Source organism: Nyctereutes procyonoides, unplaced genomic scaffold, assembly GCF_905146905.1.
Source record: "Nyctereutes procyonoides isolate TBG_1078 unplaced genomic scaffold, NYPRO_anot_genome, whole genome shotgun sequence".
Taxonomy (NCBI): domain Eukaryota; kingdom Metazoa; phylum Chordata; class Mammalia; order Carnivora; family Canidae; genus Nyctereutes; species Nyctereutes procyonoides.
Genome location: NW_026575025.1, coordinates 6,491,399 through 6,507,303, shown reverse-complemented (window position 1 = coordinate 6,507,303; position 15,905 = coordinate 6,491,399). Strand labels below are relative to the sequence as shown.

Here is a 15,905-nt window from a genome sequence, read left to right as displayed (position 1 = left end):
TGTCACAGCAGGACCTGGGGCAGCAGGCCATCAAAGTCCTTTCCTGGGGCTTTGGGCCAGTGTGGCTGAGTCCATCGAGTCAGATGCCCACTGCTGCTGTGTGCTGGCAGTGTGGCCCAGTGGGAAGACCCGGGTCAAAATCCTCCCCATGCACCGTGTGTTGACCATCCCCTTGGTGTGCACTCCAGGAAAGTGAAGGGGATGCTACATACATGGAGATGTTGCCGGGACGCAGGGGAGGGACTGGGCGCTGAGCACCACGCACAGTGCACAGCAGCTGGCCACTACCTGTTACTCGCCATCTGGTGGTTTTCAGACCAGGAAGTGCTGGCTGATGTCCGGGCCATCGTGGACCAGCTCAGCTACACACCCCAGGACCCCCGAGACCTCTGCGGGCGCCTACTGACGACCTGCTACATGGCCAGCAAGAACTCATCCCAGGAGACATGTGACAGAGCCAAGGAGCTGGCCCGGCAGATCGGAAGGTAGGGGAGGCTGCCGGTGTGGGGCATGGGCAGGCCCCGGCAATGGGATCAGAGCCCACACCCGTGGTTAGATGTGCATGTGGGGGTTGAGCAGATTGCTGCAGCCCATCCTGAGTCAGGTTTTAGGGAAACGGCTTCAGGTCTCCCCAGACCCTGGCTCTGTTGGATTATCACCCCTCCTTCCTGTCTTCCTTGTGTCCCAGGCAGCAGCCACCAGGGTAATGGGCTCCCCCAGTGTGGGAGCCAAGACCCCACTCACAGCTCAAGGGGGGTGGTGGCGCTGGCTCTGTGACAGCCTGCTACTCTCTCTACCCAGCTGGTTCCCTGTGCCTGAGGAAGGTGGAGACGGGGAGACTCAGTCCATTCGGGGTCTTCCATTTGTTCTTCTGCTGTGGGAAAAAATGAGGAGTTGCCTATCTATGCACTGGGGTCAGCTAAAGCCTGCCCCCTCCCCAGCAGCACTGCTCCTGGGTATGTCCCCAAGGGAACAGAAAGCAGGGGCTCAGATATTTGTGCCCACATTCATGGTGATGCCATGCACAGCAGTCTGAGTGTAGAAGCAGCTCGAGTGTCCGGCAATAGATGGATGAGGTCTGTGCACAGAATGGGCTTCAATCAATCGATCGGCTTCAGAAAGGAGAGCTGCTCAGATACCTCGTACCTTGTGATAAACCTGGAAAAGTGATGCTCAGTGAAATATGCCAGGCACCAAGTGGCACAGAGAGCAGGAATGTCCCCATGGGCAACCCTGCAGACAGAGAGTGGGGTCATGGTCACGGGCTGGGACGGGGGCTGCAGGGCAGGTTCTGGAACTAGACAGAGGGACGGGCTGCATAGCACCTTAAGTGCACTCACTGAGCATGCACTTTCACATGGTAGAAATGGCGTATTTGGGGCTTTGTGTGTTTTACCACACATGCACGCACACACCTTGAGCACACCGACCCTGTCCCCTACAGTCACCACATTGGTCTCAACATCGACCCAGCGGTGACAGCCGTCATGGGGATCTTCAGCCTGGTGACGGGTAAGAGGCCTCTGTTCGCGGCTCACGGTGGAAGCAGCAGGGAGAACCTGGCGCTGCAGAATGTGCAGGTGAGCCTCTCAGCTGGGCCGTGGTCACCGCATGGGGCCTCGTGGGCAATGCTGCAGGAGTGCATGCACACGTGTGTGGTTGTGCATGAGCATTAGTGCATACGCGTGTGAGTGTGCGAGAATTGGTGGGTGAGATGTGATACACAGGTGTGCGTGTGGGGTTTCTGCATCTTCCGGGAGTGGTTCCACATGCCCGCCCTCCCAGGTTGCTGAGGAGCTGGAGCCCAGCCGGTGAGTGCGGAGAAAGAGGACCCTGGGCTCCAGCCTCTGGGCTCTGGCCCATCTCTGTCCCTTTTCTTCCAGCCAGAGTGGCTGTCCATCCTCCGGGGGACAGCCAGCTGTGAAGGGGGTGGAACAAGGGGCCGGGATTTCCTTGCAGCCCCATCCCATGACTGGAGCTCTTGGCTCCCCAGCTCTGGATCACCCCATCTTTGATACAGGCACCACTCGCTGAGCAGCTCTCAGGCCAGGAGGACCCTGTTTTCTCTGGATGCTAGAAAGCTCCTACACCACTTGGGCTCCCTTTCTCTGGAGCTGTGTGAGGAGCGGGGTGTCAGTGGGCATGTGCCCCCCTGTGTCCAGCACAGGGTAACATTTCCTGTTGTGTCCCCTAGGCTCGGCTAAGGATGGTCCTAGCATATCTGTTTGCTCAGCTGAGCCTCTGGGCCCGGGGCGCTCGTGGTGGACTGCTGGTGCTGGGGTCGGCCAACGTGGACGAGAGGTGCGTGTATCCGACTCCTAGCACCCAGATCTCCAAGGGTGTGTGCTCCCTGATGGTGTTTCCAGGCCCCAGCCAGTTCTCACTGCGTCTGCAAGACATGGTGTGGGGGTCACATCACCCCACGGCTCAGGCCACGTCTAGCACCCGTGGGACATCATTGCTCCAGACCTTCATGATGACTTGGTTTGGAGACAAGTCAACACCACGTCCCTCTGGCGCCCCGCCCACCAGCCCGGCTCAGACCGGCTGCACCTGCTAGGAGCGCTTCCTTTGTGCTGGGTGTGGAATCTATCTCCCTACCCCACCTCAGGCAGTTTTGCCCATTTCTTTCTCCTGGGCAATCCCACCACATCCTACATCTAGTTTTCACTCCTAACCAGACAGTTCACCTCTGATGTGGACCAGAAATATTTTGTCATGAATTCGCCAGTGAAAAAAAACTCAGAGCCTCCCTGTTATTCCGCAGATAAATTTCAGCTGACCTTTAGGGTGAACAGTGGAGGCTGGGAGGCTTCTCCAGCCTTGACATCTCCAATTCTCTTAGGCAGGCCCCGCTCAGGTGTTCTCACTGCTCCTTGTTAGCAGAGGGGGGCAAGAACTTAATCTGTCATTTGTTTATCTGTTCATCTCTACATCGGTCCATCCATCTACCCCTCCATTCATCTGTCTACCAATCCATCCACCCGTCCATCTGTCCACCCATCCATCCATCTGTCCATTCATCCGTCCACCTATCCATCTGTCTACCCATCCATCTACCCATCCATTTGTCCATCCGTCCACCTATCCATCCATCCGTCCATCTGCCCATCCACCTATCTTTCATCTGCCCATCCATCTGTCAACCTATCCATCCACTTGTCCATCCATCTGCCTACCCATCCATTGGTCTGTCCATCCATCCATCCATCCATCCATCCACCTATCCATTCATCTGTCCACTAATCCATTCATCTCTCTGTCCATCCATCCATCCATGCACCCATCCCTCCATCTGTCTATCCATCCATCTTTCTATTTGTATCTTGAATATCTTGGATCCTGCATGTCTCTCTCTCTCTTTTTTTTTTTTAATATTTTATTTATTTGTGAAAGACACAGAGAGAGGCAGAGACATAGGCAGAGAGAGAAGCAGGCTCCCTATGGGGAGCCTGATGCAGAACTTGACCCCAGAGCCCAGGATCACACCCTGAACCAAAGGCAGATGCTCAACCGTTGAACTACACAGGCGTCCCTCAAATGTGTTCTCTGTTAAATATTACTTTGGGCTTTTGGTATTTCCTAATTATGATCATTTGAAATCAGCGCCCTGTAGCTGAGAGAAAATTCTCACGGTTCTCATGCACATCCTGTCAGTTTTCATTCTCTTCTATTGCCTGCGGGGCTTCCATAAGGCAGTGATATGTCAGGAAGGATGTGACAGCTGGTACATATCCTGAGCCTGTTGCCATTGAGAATATGGGTGTGTTTTGTTTTGTTGCTTTGAACAAGAAGTGGACTTGTCATGTGATTATTTCATTGCAACATTTCCCCTCACAACTCTTGTCCATTGTCTTCTGGAATTTAACATTTTAGCAAAAAATAACGATGATTTTGTCCAGTGTGGGAGTGGGCTTCTGGATGCTTAAAGGTTTCTAGATGTCACTTCAGAAAGTAAGTAGTTCTCTCTGCCATCTCTTCACGTACTCACATCTTTTCATCACTTTTAGCTGCCCACCTCTCCTCATGGGTATTTAGAAGTCTGTCTGCAGCCGCATAAACCTTGCAGTCATGCTTCCTCTGCTGTGTTTGTTTCCTGTTCTCATAGGAACGATGGTCACGTACTGCACCCCCGTTGCTCACATGCCGAGGTAGAGCCTCAGGTCTACGCACTCTGCCCTGCTGGTTCTTGTGAACAGGTTAACCTCTCATTCTAACTTTGGTCCTGTTGCACTCTGATGTGCTCGCCCCTCAAGGAACAGTTGGCTGGGTACCACGTGTCAGCATTGCTCTCGGTACCATGAACAAAACAGAAAAGCGATTCCCGTTTTACTCTAGTGGGAGGGGGCTAGTAATAGGAAACTCATCATGTGTGTAGGGTGTGGAAAGTCTACGGAGAAAACCAGGGCAAGCACAGGGAGAGTTGGGGAATGTGGGCTTATAACTGGAGTGGCCAGGGACAGCCTTTTTGAGAAGTTGGTGTATAAGGGCCTGAGGAGCCCAGAGAACAGTCTGTGCAAATGTCCTGTGGTGAGAGCTGACTAGGACAGGGAGCCATAGTCATCTGTCTGAAAAGCCCAGTCTTGTCCGAGGGAGATACTGGGAGCCCAGCTAGGACAGGTTGGAGGAGAGTGGGTGGTGGGTGAGGGTACTGGGGGTCAGCTCTTTCTGGAAGTTTGACACTGCAAGAGAGGGGAGGTACAGCATGGTAGCTTGCAAGAGCAATGGGACAAGGGCAGGTGTTTTAAGGGGCGATGAGAGAGATCTGTCTAATGGGGAGGGAACAGAGTCGCCAATGAGGCAGGAAGACGTGGCTGAAGAGCTGGTGTCACGGGGAGGTGAGAGCAAGTGGCCAGGCAAGCAGTCGGCTTTACTGGGAGTCCAGCCAACATGTCCATGGCAACAGGAGGCCGCAGGGTAGACGGCACAGATGCAGGTCGGGGGTGGTGTAGGGTCAGGGCAGTGACTGTCCTCGGTGAAGCAGGAAGCAGGGTCACCAGCCGAGCAAGGGTGGGGGGCAGGCATTGGATGTTTGAGGGGCGTGGTGAGAAGCGAGCGAGATAGATCAGGGAACTAAGCAGGCAGCGCGGAGGCTAAGGACACCCTGGGGGTGGGGCCACGCTCTGTCACTCACACGTGTAGTGCAGGGGAGCCAGGCAAGGGTGCTGGAGACAGAGGGGCCCGGGAGCTGAGGAGCTGTGAGGAGAGGTGATCGGGGTGAGCACGAGGCAGGTGGCCCACAGATGCCAGATCCTGGTGCAGCGGGGGCTGTGGGAATGAGGTGCCCCCCGTATCCTGTGATCTGCTGGGATACAGGACCCAGCATCGGGTGGCACTCATGGCTGCGGTTGACTAGAGCTGAACAATGCAGAGTGGGGGCATTCGGTTAGGGGGTGATGGGAATGCCCCTCCAGATCCCTGCTGCCAGCTGAGCCCCAGTCGTGCATGCAGGCCTTTCTGGGGTCACTGTGCTCCCTTCTTCCTGCACAGAGCCTGCCGTACAGGAGGCCCTGAGGTGTCTGGGTGGGGCCCCCAGCCCCTGGTCACCCAGAGCAAGAGGTCAGGGCAAGGTCAGAACCCTGATTGGCCAGGGGCATGTTGGCGGTCAGTGCTGAGTGCAGAGGGGCCGGAGGAGCCATGAGGCCAAGCACTGTACCTCGAGCCATACCAGGAGGGCAGCCTGTCCCGTTGGAGGGGCTGGTGAGCTGGGAATGCACCATGAGGGGGCACGGAGCATCCCTTCCCCATCTGCAGGCCCCTACTTGCTAGCTGACATCCTGCTCCCACGGGCAGCAAGGTGGCCGGTCCCTGATTCCCCGGTGGCTTGTATGGTCCAGTCGGGGAGTGTGGTGGGGGACCTGCAGTGGGGCCTCAGCTGGTGTCCTAAGGACTTTGCCTTTCCCTACATGAGGGGGGACGTCCCTGGAGGGTTTTGAAGAGTGATGCAGCAAGTTCACCTCCTATCAGTCCAGGTCTGGCCTGGCGGGGGCGGCCTGGCAGGGTGGGGCAGGGTGAGGCTGGGGACAGCGAGGCGTGCTTGGCTCCTGGTATATTTTGGTATTGGCGGGAGAAGTGACAGGATGTGCTGGTGGACCAGACGTGGGGTGAGGACGCCTGGCCAACCCAAGCAACCGAAAGGATGGGCCGGCCTTTAGTGGGGTGTGGGGTCAGGGCCCAGTGTTGGGAGTGTTGGCTCTGACACATCTTCCAGACACCCCCGTGGAGGTGCATGGTAGTAGGCAGTTACACGGGGCCCTGGAGTCTAGCCGTGAGTCACACGCCTGAATCTGGAAGTCCCCAGGTGACACAATGCCCTTTAAAGCTGCGAGACCAGCTGGGACCAGCACGGGACTGAACATGGACAGAGAAGGGAAGGGTTCGGGGTTCCTGAACAAGAGAGCCACAGACGAGGCGGGGCAGCCAGCGGTGGGAGTGACACTAAGAGTAGAGGCCCCTGGAGGCAGGCAGAGAGGCTGTTCTGGGGCTGCTGGGGCTTGTGCTCAGGTATAGGGGGGCCTTGGGGCTGGCCACGGGGCTAGGGGACTCTACAGGAGGGGCCAGGGCAGGAACCTGGTGGCAATGGCTGGAGAGAAAGCAGGAGGGGAATGGACATGTCCCGGAGAGATTTGGCTTGGGGGGCACGGGGGCATGGGACAGGAGGATGGGGGCCTGGGGCATACTTAGGTCCCAGGAGTGGGAGGGCTGGGGTGGTGGAGTTTGTGAACATGCCTGCTAGCTGACCATCCCAGTCCATGGGCACCACAGCAGGACAACTCAGAGCCTGGCTCTGGGGGTGCAGCTGGCTGTCCACCCCATCATGGGGTTCCTGGTGAGGCCCCCCCTTTTCCTGGCCTGCAGACGTGCCTTGTCCCAGTGCCCTCCCTCGGCAGATGTGGAGAGCCCTGGGGTCTCCTCTTCTAGTGAGGACGCCAGGCCTATGGGATCAGGGCCCCACCCCAGTGACCTCAGTTAGCCCTATGACCTCCTGAAGACCTACCTCCAAGCAGTTGCCTTGGGGGTTGGGGCTTCAAAATGTGAATTTGGGGGACACACGGACATTCGGCCCAGGACATGACTCCTTCAGCGCAGCTGTCCTTTGAGTCCAGCCAGCACACCACCTGGGGCTGACATCTGAGCAGAAGTCTATCCATCTTTCATGCATACACGTGGCCTGCCATCTCCGAGGCGGCCACCTCCCTTCTGGACTTCCGTGCCAAGACAGAGCAGGCAGGAGCCCTGCCCCAAGTGGGTCTCCTAGCTGACCAGGGTGCCGCACCTGTCTGTCCCCGACACCATCAGCTCCTGATGCATCTGAGTGACAGGAGGAGGCCTGTGGTAGAACGGAGACATCGTCTCTCTGGCCGGTAGATCGCTGTCTCCCGGAGCTGCCCTTCCCAACAGGACGGAGCGGTGGGGCGCCCACCCCGGGGTGCAGGAGAGGGGCTCCCGCTCAAGGCAGCAACCAGGTGTTCTCTGCCCCTCTGTTGGTGCCCTGGGGCTCTTAGACCCAAGGCCTTGCTCCCTGGCAGGAGCCTGAAGGAACGAGAGGTTAGTCTTTCTCTTGAACGGAAGGCTGGTTGTGTGCGTGGAGGTTGGATGGGGCCCATGCTGTCGGGGCAGGTGCATCTTCAGCCAGACCAGGCGTAGGACAGCCTGGTGGAGTGAGCAGGTGTTTTGCCGCTGGTGTGGAAGTGTGATCTTGGGAGCAGTGACACATGTGCCTGGCGACACCAGCAGAGGCCAGGCCCTGGAAGGCCAACACCGAGGAGGTTCAGGGGTGAAGGCCAAGGTTGGGAGTCACCCCATGGGGGCCAGGGCTTGGGATGTGAGTGGAGACCTGCCGTCACTCAGAGGTCCAGAGAGAGAACACGGTGGGTGGAGAGGGATGCGTCCCCTGGAGGGTGTGTGTAATGAGTGACCAGGAGTTGGCGGCTCAAGGGCACCGTGCCCGCTGGCAGGTCGGTAGGATATGAGTTCGCTACGAATCTCACTGGCTGAACTCCAGGTGTCGACAGTGCTGGCTCCTTCTGGAGGCGCCACATCCCTCGGCTCGGGACAAAGCCAGTGGGGCCACATCTGCGCCCCTCCCCTGCTCCCGGCTTCTCTGGCTCTGGCCCCCTGCCTCCCTGCTGTACCTCTAAGGATGCTTGTGACTGCATCAGGGGCCCACCTGAGGTCCAGGATAAAAACCTCACCTTGACGACCTTAGCTTAATCACATCCACAAAATCCCTTTTGCCCTCAGAGTCACGTGTTCACAGGTTCTGGGCAGAGGCTGTGGTATGTTTGGGGCCACTCTCTGCCCACCACAGGACGTCTCTGGGAGGGGGAGTCAGCAGGCCCGGAGAGGTGGCCCTGCTGCTGCTGACTCAGCATCCACGTGCTCGGAAGTCCGGCCCCCCCTCCTAGGGACCCCACACCTCGGCCCCACATTCTGCTGTCCCCAGCCCGCCCTGCAGACACGCCGCTCCCAGCTGGATGCGGGTCCTTCCCAGATCTGTGTGCTGGTCTCATTGCCTTCTCAGGCATGCTGAGTACCTGCCCTTGGTCCTCAGCCTCTGCCTCTTTGCGGACGGCTCCAGTGTGCCAGGCTTCTCCGAAACCCTCCAGCTTGCCAAGCTCTGGCTCCACACTCTGAGGACTGGGGACTGGGCCGCAGGCAGGATCTGTAGCCCTGGGCTCAGCCTCGTTGAAACCACATGCTCTTTCCCTGCAGTCTCCTGGGCTACCTGACCAAGTACGACTGCTCCAGTGCAGACATCAACCCCATAGGAGGGATCAGCAAGACGGACCTCAAGGCCTTCGTCCACTTCTGCATGGAACAGTTCCAGCTTCCTGCCCTGCAGCGGTGAGTGCTGCCCGCCAGCCCGTGGCTGCACCCTCATAGCCCCTGCCACAGCTCCCTTCTGGCTGATGAAAACCATCCTGCCCTTTAGCGGGCACGTGGGGTCCTGTGACCAGGCTGCCCCCTTCATGCCGGGGCTCCACCAGGCCCCCCAGGAACATTGGGCGACATCTCACAGCAGAGTGTGCTCAGCACCTCTCAGGTAGGTGCTCTTGGTGGCCCACATGTCCAGGATGGTAGATGCTCCCGGGTGACCCACACGCCCAGGATGGTAGGTGCTCCTGGGTGTCCTGCATGCCCAGGATGGCCCCACAGAATGCACCACCGGCCCTGAATGTGAGTGCACCGGCCCTGAATGTGAGTGGTGCTTCAGTGGAAAAGCCCCATGTGGTGGCTCCCGGCCATCACCTCCTGCCCCTGGTCCTGAAGCCCCCCGGACATCCAGGTCCCTCTCCCCAAGAAAGCCCAGCACCGCTAGCCCTGGCTCGGCAGTGCTGACAGAAGTGTGTTGACAGGGGCATTGCTGGAGACTGGGACAGTTGGGTTGGGGATTTTCTCCCCAGGCTCATGGGCACTGTGGCAGCCATCATGACTGGCCTCTGTGTGTCTTGGCCACAGCATCCTGGCAGCACCGGCCACCGCAGAGCTGGAGCCCTTGACCTACGGACAGGTGTCCCAGACTGACGAGGTAGTGGTGGTGGCTTCGTCACCGTACTTCTTCCCCATCCCCTCCTTGTCGTGTCTGTGCTGGGCTCTCCCACTGCTTCCTTTCTGTCCCGAGCACCTGTGCTCTATCTCCAGGCTCCTGGCCGGGGACCCCAGGGCTCAGTGCCAGTCACAATGCTTTGACATTTCAATTCAGCCTTCTTGAGGCTGATGCCTAGGAGGCGGGGTGAGTGGGGCAAGTCCCTTGCAGGTGGCAGGGGTGTGGCCTCAGAAGAATCGCTCTTGATTCCCCCATCCCATCCCACATTGGCCTACAGCACTGAGGGCTGCTCGGGACCATAGGCTGTGGTGTGCAGCTCTGTGGACGAGGTGGGGTGGCCGTGAGCTGTTGCAGTCTGTGACAGCTGACCTTCCTGCTGCAGCTCCTTTGGTCACAGAGGTTTACCTGTGCTCTTTACAGGAGTATATAGTTTTACTCTTATATTTAAGTCTGACCTGGTTGAGTTAGTTGTGGTGTATGATGTGAGGAAGGGATCTAGCCTCGTCCTCTTGCATGCAGAGAAACGGATGGCTCAGCACCATTTTGTCAAAGAGGCAATTCTTTCTCCCACTGAGCGTCTTGGTATCCTAGTGGGAATCACCTGGCTGTAGGTGTGTAGATCCTCTCCTGGACTCTGTCCCGCTGACCCGTGTGTCTGACCCTGTGTCTGTGCCTCACTACCTTGGTCACCACAGCCTGGTAGTAAGTTTGGATATCGACAAATGTGACTCTTCCAACTTCATCATCCTTTCCAACATAATTTTGGCTGCGCTGGGCCCTCTGAATTTCCATATGAATTTTGAGACCAAGGAGTCATTTTCTGCTGCACCTGCACCGCCAGCTTGGATTTCCACAGCAGGTGCACTGAGTCCTTAGCTCAGATTGGCAGGTGTTGCCACCTGAGAGCATGAGGTATTCTGAGGCCTGGACATGGCGTGTCTTCCTCCCTCCTCACTCCAGGCTTCTTACCATCTTCCAGTGTTTTGTTGTTTTCAGGGTGTGAGCATGCACTTGTCTTGTGAATTTATTTCTAAGCGCAGACAATAATCTGCGTCCAACTGTAAATGGAACTCTTTTCTGAGTTTCCATTTGGGGTGGCTCGTTGGCAGTGTCTGGGAGCACTAGGCTTTCTGCAGCCCCTTCCTGTCCTCTCTTTTCCTGTCCTGCTGCGTGCTTGAGGGTTGGTTTGCACTTCTCCCCATGTGGCATAAGGTGGAAAGTGAGGTCTTCTTTCTGAATGCAGGGGTTCACAACTATGAATTCCTCCCTTACCGCCATGCCCCCTGCCCCACATTGTAGGCTGCATCTGCATCCTGCTTCTCCAGGCATGCTCTCCTTTTCCTTGTGGTTTCTCCTTCACCCATTGGTTACTCAAGAGTCTGCAGTTTGATTCTCACACATTTCTAAGTTTCTGAAATTTCTGTCTGTTACTGAATTTGTAATCCTGGTCCTTGATGGTTGGAGAGCAGATGCTATCAGTGTTTAAAACTTCACAGGGGCCAGTTTCATGGCCCAGCAGTTGGTCTGTCCTGCGCAACGTTCTGGGTGCCTCGAGGAGAATGTGCACTCTGTAGGTGTGGGCAGAAGTTCTAGAGAGATGTGTTACATCTAGTTGGTTTGTACGGTTCGCGTTTTCCATCCCCTTGTTGGGGGGATGCATTGTTGAAAGTGGGGTATTAAAGCCTCCAAGTATTATTGTTGAATATAAGGAATCAAGATGTCACCCTGGAAAATATCCACCTCATGCAGAAGAAAGCATGAAGGAGGTCCGAGGCAGGACCCGCTAGGCACTGGGGCATGGCCATTTATGTGAGTCCCAGGGACAAACAAGTGGGAAGTAACCATGAGGTCCCCAGGTGGCTCAGAGTGCTCAGGTGACCTGATGATGGCAGTGTCCCTCCGATAGGGGTCAGGACAGGCCTCCTCAAGCTGAGGAGTAAAGCAGGGAAGGCCAGGGTGAGCAGTGGGGAGCAGGAGGGAGGGCCTGGTCACTGGTCACAGGGGGTCCTGCAGACCCTGGTTGGAGGTGAGGGCTGTCCTATTGTGCCACAAAATGCCAGTGTCACCATCTGTCTCTCTCATTAGGCTCTGACTATATATATATTCCAGGGCACAGCAGGAGTTGAGCAGGGGTTAGACCAAACACTAGAAATGCACAAAGGGCTGGCTCGTGGGAGCCTCAGTGTGAGGCTGGCATCCTGTGGCCAGCATGGCTCAGGTGCCTGTGCTGAGCTGTCCACCCTTGAAGATAGCGGGCTCCCTGGGGCAGGGCACAGGGCCAGTCTGAGGGGGTGTCTCCTGGGACTGCCAGAGCCAGACACTACTGGCCAGCAGCTTAAATGAGAGAACCGTACCCTGTCATCGTTCTGGAGGCTGGGAAGCCGAAATCAGGTCATCTGCAGGGCCACGCTTCCCCGGGGGGCTCCAGGAGAGGGTCCTTCATCTAGCTGCTGGGGCTTCCCTGGTCCGCGGCCACGTCCCCCTACCTCCCTTCATGCGGGTTCTCCTCCCCATGTGTTCCATTCTGTCTCATATAAAGGCACCCCACATCCAGGCCCATCTCATCTAAAGACCCTTGGCTTCGTTATATCTACAGAGATCTTTGTTTTCCCAAATAAGCCCACAGCTTGCAGGTTCTGGGCTTGGAACCTGGAGAGATATCCTGTCGGGTCCACATCGCAGTCCATCACAGCGCTTGAAGCCAGGCTGGTCCCTTTCTCCTGCTGCTGGCTCTATGTCGCCAGGCAGTGACGGGGAGCATGCCCTGGTCCCAAGGGGGGACCTGTCCCTCTCCCAGGTCTCAGGCCCCAGCAGCACTGGGGGCCACAAGCATCCTCCAGCGCCATCCCGCTGCCTCTCCTTCTGCAGGAAGACATGGGCATGACGTATGCGGAGCTCTCTGTCTACGGCAGGCTCCGGAAGATCGCCAAGGCCGGGCCCTACAGCATGTTCTGCAAGCTTGTCAACATGTGGAAAGACGTGTGTTCCCCAAGGCAGGTAGGACACGTGCGGGAGCCGGCAGGCACGGTCCCTTTATGGGGAGAGTTTGGCTGGGAGCGAGTCTGCATGACATGGCCTTGAACATGGCGCTCTGTCCCCCGTGACACTACCACCCAGTGGTCAGCTCCTCTGAGTGGGGCCTGGCACCTGTCACACTGGCCCTGCCCGCTGTCCAGCTCCAGTCAGGCCCACTGGGGCTCACCCGGTGGCCCCCAAAGAACCACCTGGAAGCCTCAGGTCTGCCACCACGGTGTCCCAAAGCACTGGGGTCAGGAACCCATGTGTGACAGCCCAGCCAACTGCCCTTGGGGAGGTTCACACACAGTGCAGCGGCGTACAGGTGAGAGCCCTGCCCTGGGTCCTGGCAGCTTCACCAGCTTCCAGCCCATGTGTTCCTTGCCCACCAGGTGGCTGACAGAGTGAGGCAGTTTTTCTTGAAATACGCCATGAACAGACACAAGATGACCACGCTCACGCCCGCCTACCACGCAGAGAGCTACAGCCCCGACGACAACAGGTTTGACCTGCGGCCGTTTCTGTACAACAGCAGCTGGCCTTGGCAGTTTCGGTGCATAGAAGATCAGGTGAGTTAGGCGCAAGTGGCTTTTTTCCACGTCCAGCATCTATCAGGGAATCACCGGCTCTCTTCCGTTGAGGACAAAAAGCTTTCCGTTCACGGCCATGTTTTTTACTGGCAATTTCTGCAAAGGGATGAGTGTGTTTAAAGCCTGTCAGCGGGACGTGTGTGTCTTTGTGCCGTGGTACTCACACAAGCAGCCATGTGGCTGCGGGGCCACCTGCTGTCGCTTCCAGACAACCTGTGTATCCAGACGGTGTTGCGTGTCTAAAGCACCTGCCTTGCCTTGCTTTTTCTCATAAATAATAGTAGGATGAAGGAAGGGTTAGTAAAATCAGTTTGAAGAGCAAGTCCAGGCCCTTCCCACCTTCCCTCTCCAGGGCCAAGCACTGGAGCCAGGGCACAGGGCACATGGGACGCGTCGTAATAGCCCGTGGGAGGGAAGGTGCCGGCAGGGAGCCCTCGGTACACTGGCCGTGCTGGGCTGTGATGAGCACAGCGTTGCACCAGTGAACATGGCAGGCCAGACGGATGCACTCTCTGGTAGCTGAGAGAGGCGTCTCTGTAGAGGACATGGATCTGGAGGACAGACACCGAGTCATACTGCGTATCCGGGTCACAGTTCTCGGGGTGAGGGCAGGTCACCTCAGGGTGACAGGGCAGGCCTGTCTGAGACGTTCCCCACTATGGCACCTCAGGTAGGGTCTGCACCTCTGGCATCTGGTGGGCAGAGGGCTGGGACGCTGCTGCACCTGCCATGCCCAGGCAGCCCAGGTCCAGACAAGGTATAAGTGAGAGGCGGGGCTCAGCTGGCCTACATGCACTCAGTGGTGGGTCCCCCCTCATCAGGAGTGGGGTTTGGAGGCCATGCAGCCAAATACAGACAGGTGCGGACCCCTCAGCAGGCCCACGCAGGCAGAGATACAACCTGCCATGGTCTCCTCGGACAGCCAGGATCGCCACGATGTACTGAGGCATGTCCTCCCAGACTTGTCCAGTGCACGTGCTTGTCATCCTTCCCACACCCTCGCACACGGTGGGGACTGCTTCCTGGGCTGCTTGTCCAGTCCCGTGACGTCCACTCTTATTTGGTGCAAACCAGTGTGTTTGGACTGTGTGGCTGTTAGCATCTGTCCATGGACATTCGTGTGACTTCCCATCTAGGTTCGTCAGCTGGAGAGCAGAGGCCGTCAGGACCTGGATGGTGTGGACTGACGCCAGCTCCTGCACTGGAGGGCCCCCCACCACCAGGGTCCCTGGTGTTACGTCGGCCTCGCCAGTAATCTGCCCAGAGAGTGCACCAGCATCCTGTTTCACATCTGATGGAAGTTCTAGTTCGTTAAAAAAGGCTCAAATAAAGAGCATGTGATTTCTGGGAGCGGAGTCGGTTTATGTGGTGGGGGTGAGGAGCCGCCTCTTCCATCTGCTCCTAAACCCCCTCAGTTCCCAGAATCCTCTCTCTGAGGCTAAGCCCCAGGGGACCGCAGCCTCCCTGGAGCAGAGTGAAGTTAAGAGGGGGGTGGCCACTCACACCCACAGGGTGGGATCTGTGCAGCTCCCTCTGCCCAGAGCCTTACCCGGAAAAGAAACTTGTAAACAGGAAAAGGAGTTTATTGACTAACATATGGAATGGTGCAGGGCTTGTGACGACTTCAGGTCTGGCTGGATCCAGGGTGTGCACATGTCCTTAGAAATTGATTCTTGCCCCCCGCTGCCCTGCTCAGCTCCCCTGCCTCTGCTGGCTTTCCTCATGCTCCACATTGGGGTGCTATGGCCCCAGCCTTGCAAACCCCCAGGTTTAAACCCAGCAGGAAATTAGGGCTTGTGTTTTCCTGCTGGGTCATAACGCCCATCCCTGAACCAGTTATCTATAGTGCAGGGGTCCCCCTAGGACCAGGAGGTGTGAGAGAAGCAGGAAGAGTGGATGGTGAGTGGCCAGACAGCCCACAGCCCTTCCGAACGTCCTGGTCCAGGCAGGGGTCTGGGCCTGCGAAGCCTCGCCTTCCCACAGTGACGGCAGGGCTGCTAATATGGATCAGGCTGCACTAAAGCCATGCCCCAAGCAGGGGGACTGATACATTTCTCTCCTTCCCCAAAGGCTGCCACCATGAGATGGTGTCCGTTCCTGGAACCCAGGACCCCCTGTGGACACAGGAGCAAAACAACCCCTTGTCCCTCTGCCCCCAGGAACAGGTTAGTGGCCTTCTAAGGAGGCGCAGAGAGCCCCTCGCCTGCCAACATGTGCGGACACAGCAGGAAGGCTGCAGCCTGGCCAGGGGTCCTCACCTGAGCATGCTGGCACCCCGACTTCCGGCTTCCCAGCCCCAGAACCATGACAGGTTCCTGGCATCCCCAAGACACCGATATGGTGCTTTTCCTAAAGCCAGGAAGCAGTTGACTCCTTGAGCAGAGTTCAGTCCTACCCCAGGAGGATGCAGAAGTAAAGACCCAGCAGTACTAGCTGCTCCTTGAGCAGACGGGCCCCGGGGGCACCTACGGCTGTGCTCCTCCTCCAAGGATGGTTCCCACGGAGTGGAGGCAAGCCTGTGGTGTGCACCCCTGGCAGCTCTCCTGACCCTGTTGGCCCGGCAGGCGGTGGTGGCAGGACAACATCCAGGAGATGTGAATGTGGGGTCTGGTAGCTGAGGTGGAAACCCTGATGTCACCCCACCACCCTCTAGATGACTGTCAGCAAGGGGGATGCCCTAGTGCAGACCTTGTCACCCCACAGGCATCCCAGGCAGGACGGCCACCTCACTGACACCCTGGGGAGGGAGT

The 15,905-nt window shown here is 57.5% G+C and overlaps 1 protein-coding gene across 2 annotated transcripts in view; it reads left to right on the top strand.

Moving 5' to 3' along the window:
* Nucleotides 1-14,503, top strand: part of NADSYN1 (NAD synthetase 1) — a 38,050-nt gene extending 23,547 nt beyond the window's left edge. The window contains exons 14-21 of one of the 2 annotated variants that reach the window (XM_055311851.1): nt 317-485; nt 1,445-1,580; nt 2,195-2,301; nt 8,716-8,847; nt 9,463-9,532; nt 12,419-12,547; nt 12,958-13,134; nt 14,292-14,503. In XM_055311851.1, coding sequence (XP_055167826.1) covers nt 317-485; nt 1,445-1,580; nt 2,195-2,301; nt 8,716-8,847; nt 9,463-9,532; nt 12,419-12,547; nt 12,958-13,134; nt 14,292-14,342 — 971 coding nt within the window. In that variant the 3' untranslated portion in view covers nt 14,343-14,503. Of the gene's footprint in view, nt 1-316; nt 486-1,444; nt 1,581-2,194; nt 2,302-8,715; nt 8,848-9,407; nt 9,533-12,418; nt 12,550-12,957; nt 13,135-14,291 lie in introns of those variants that run through there. The other variant, XM_055311858.1, reaches the window with a different exon arrangement.
* Nucleotides 14,504-15,905: the final 1,402 nt, after the last annotated feature.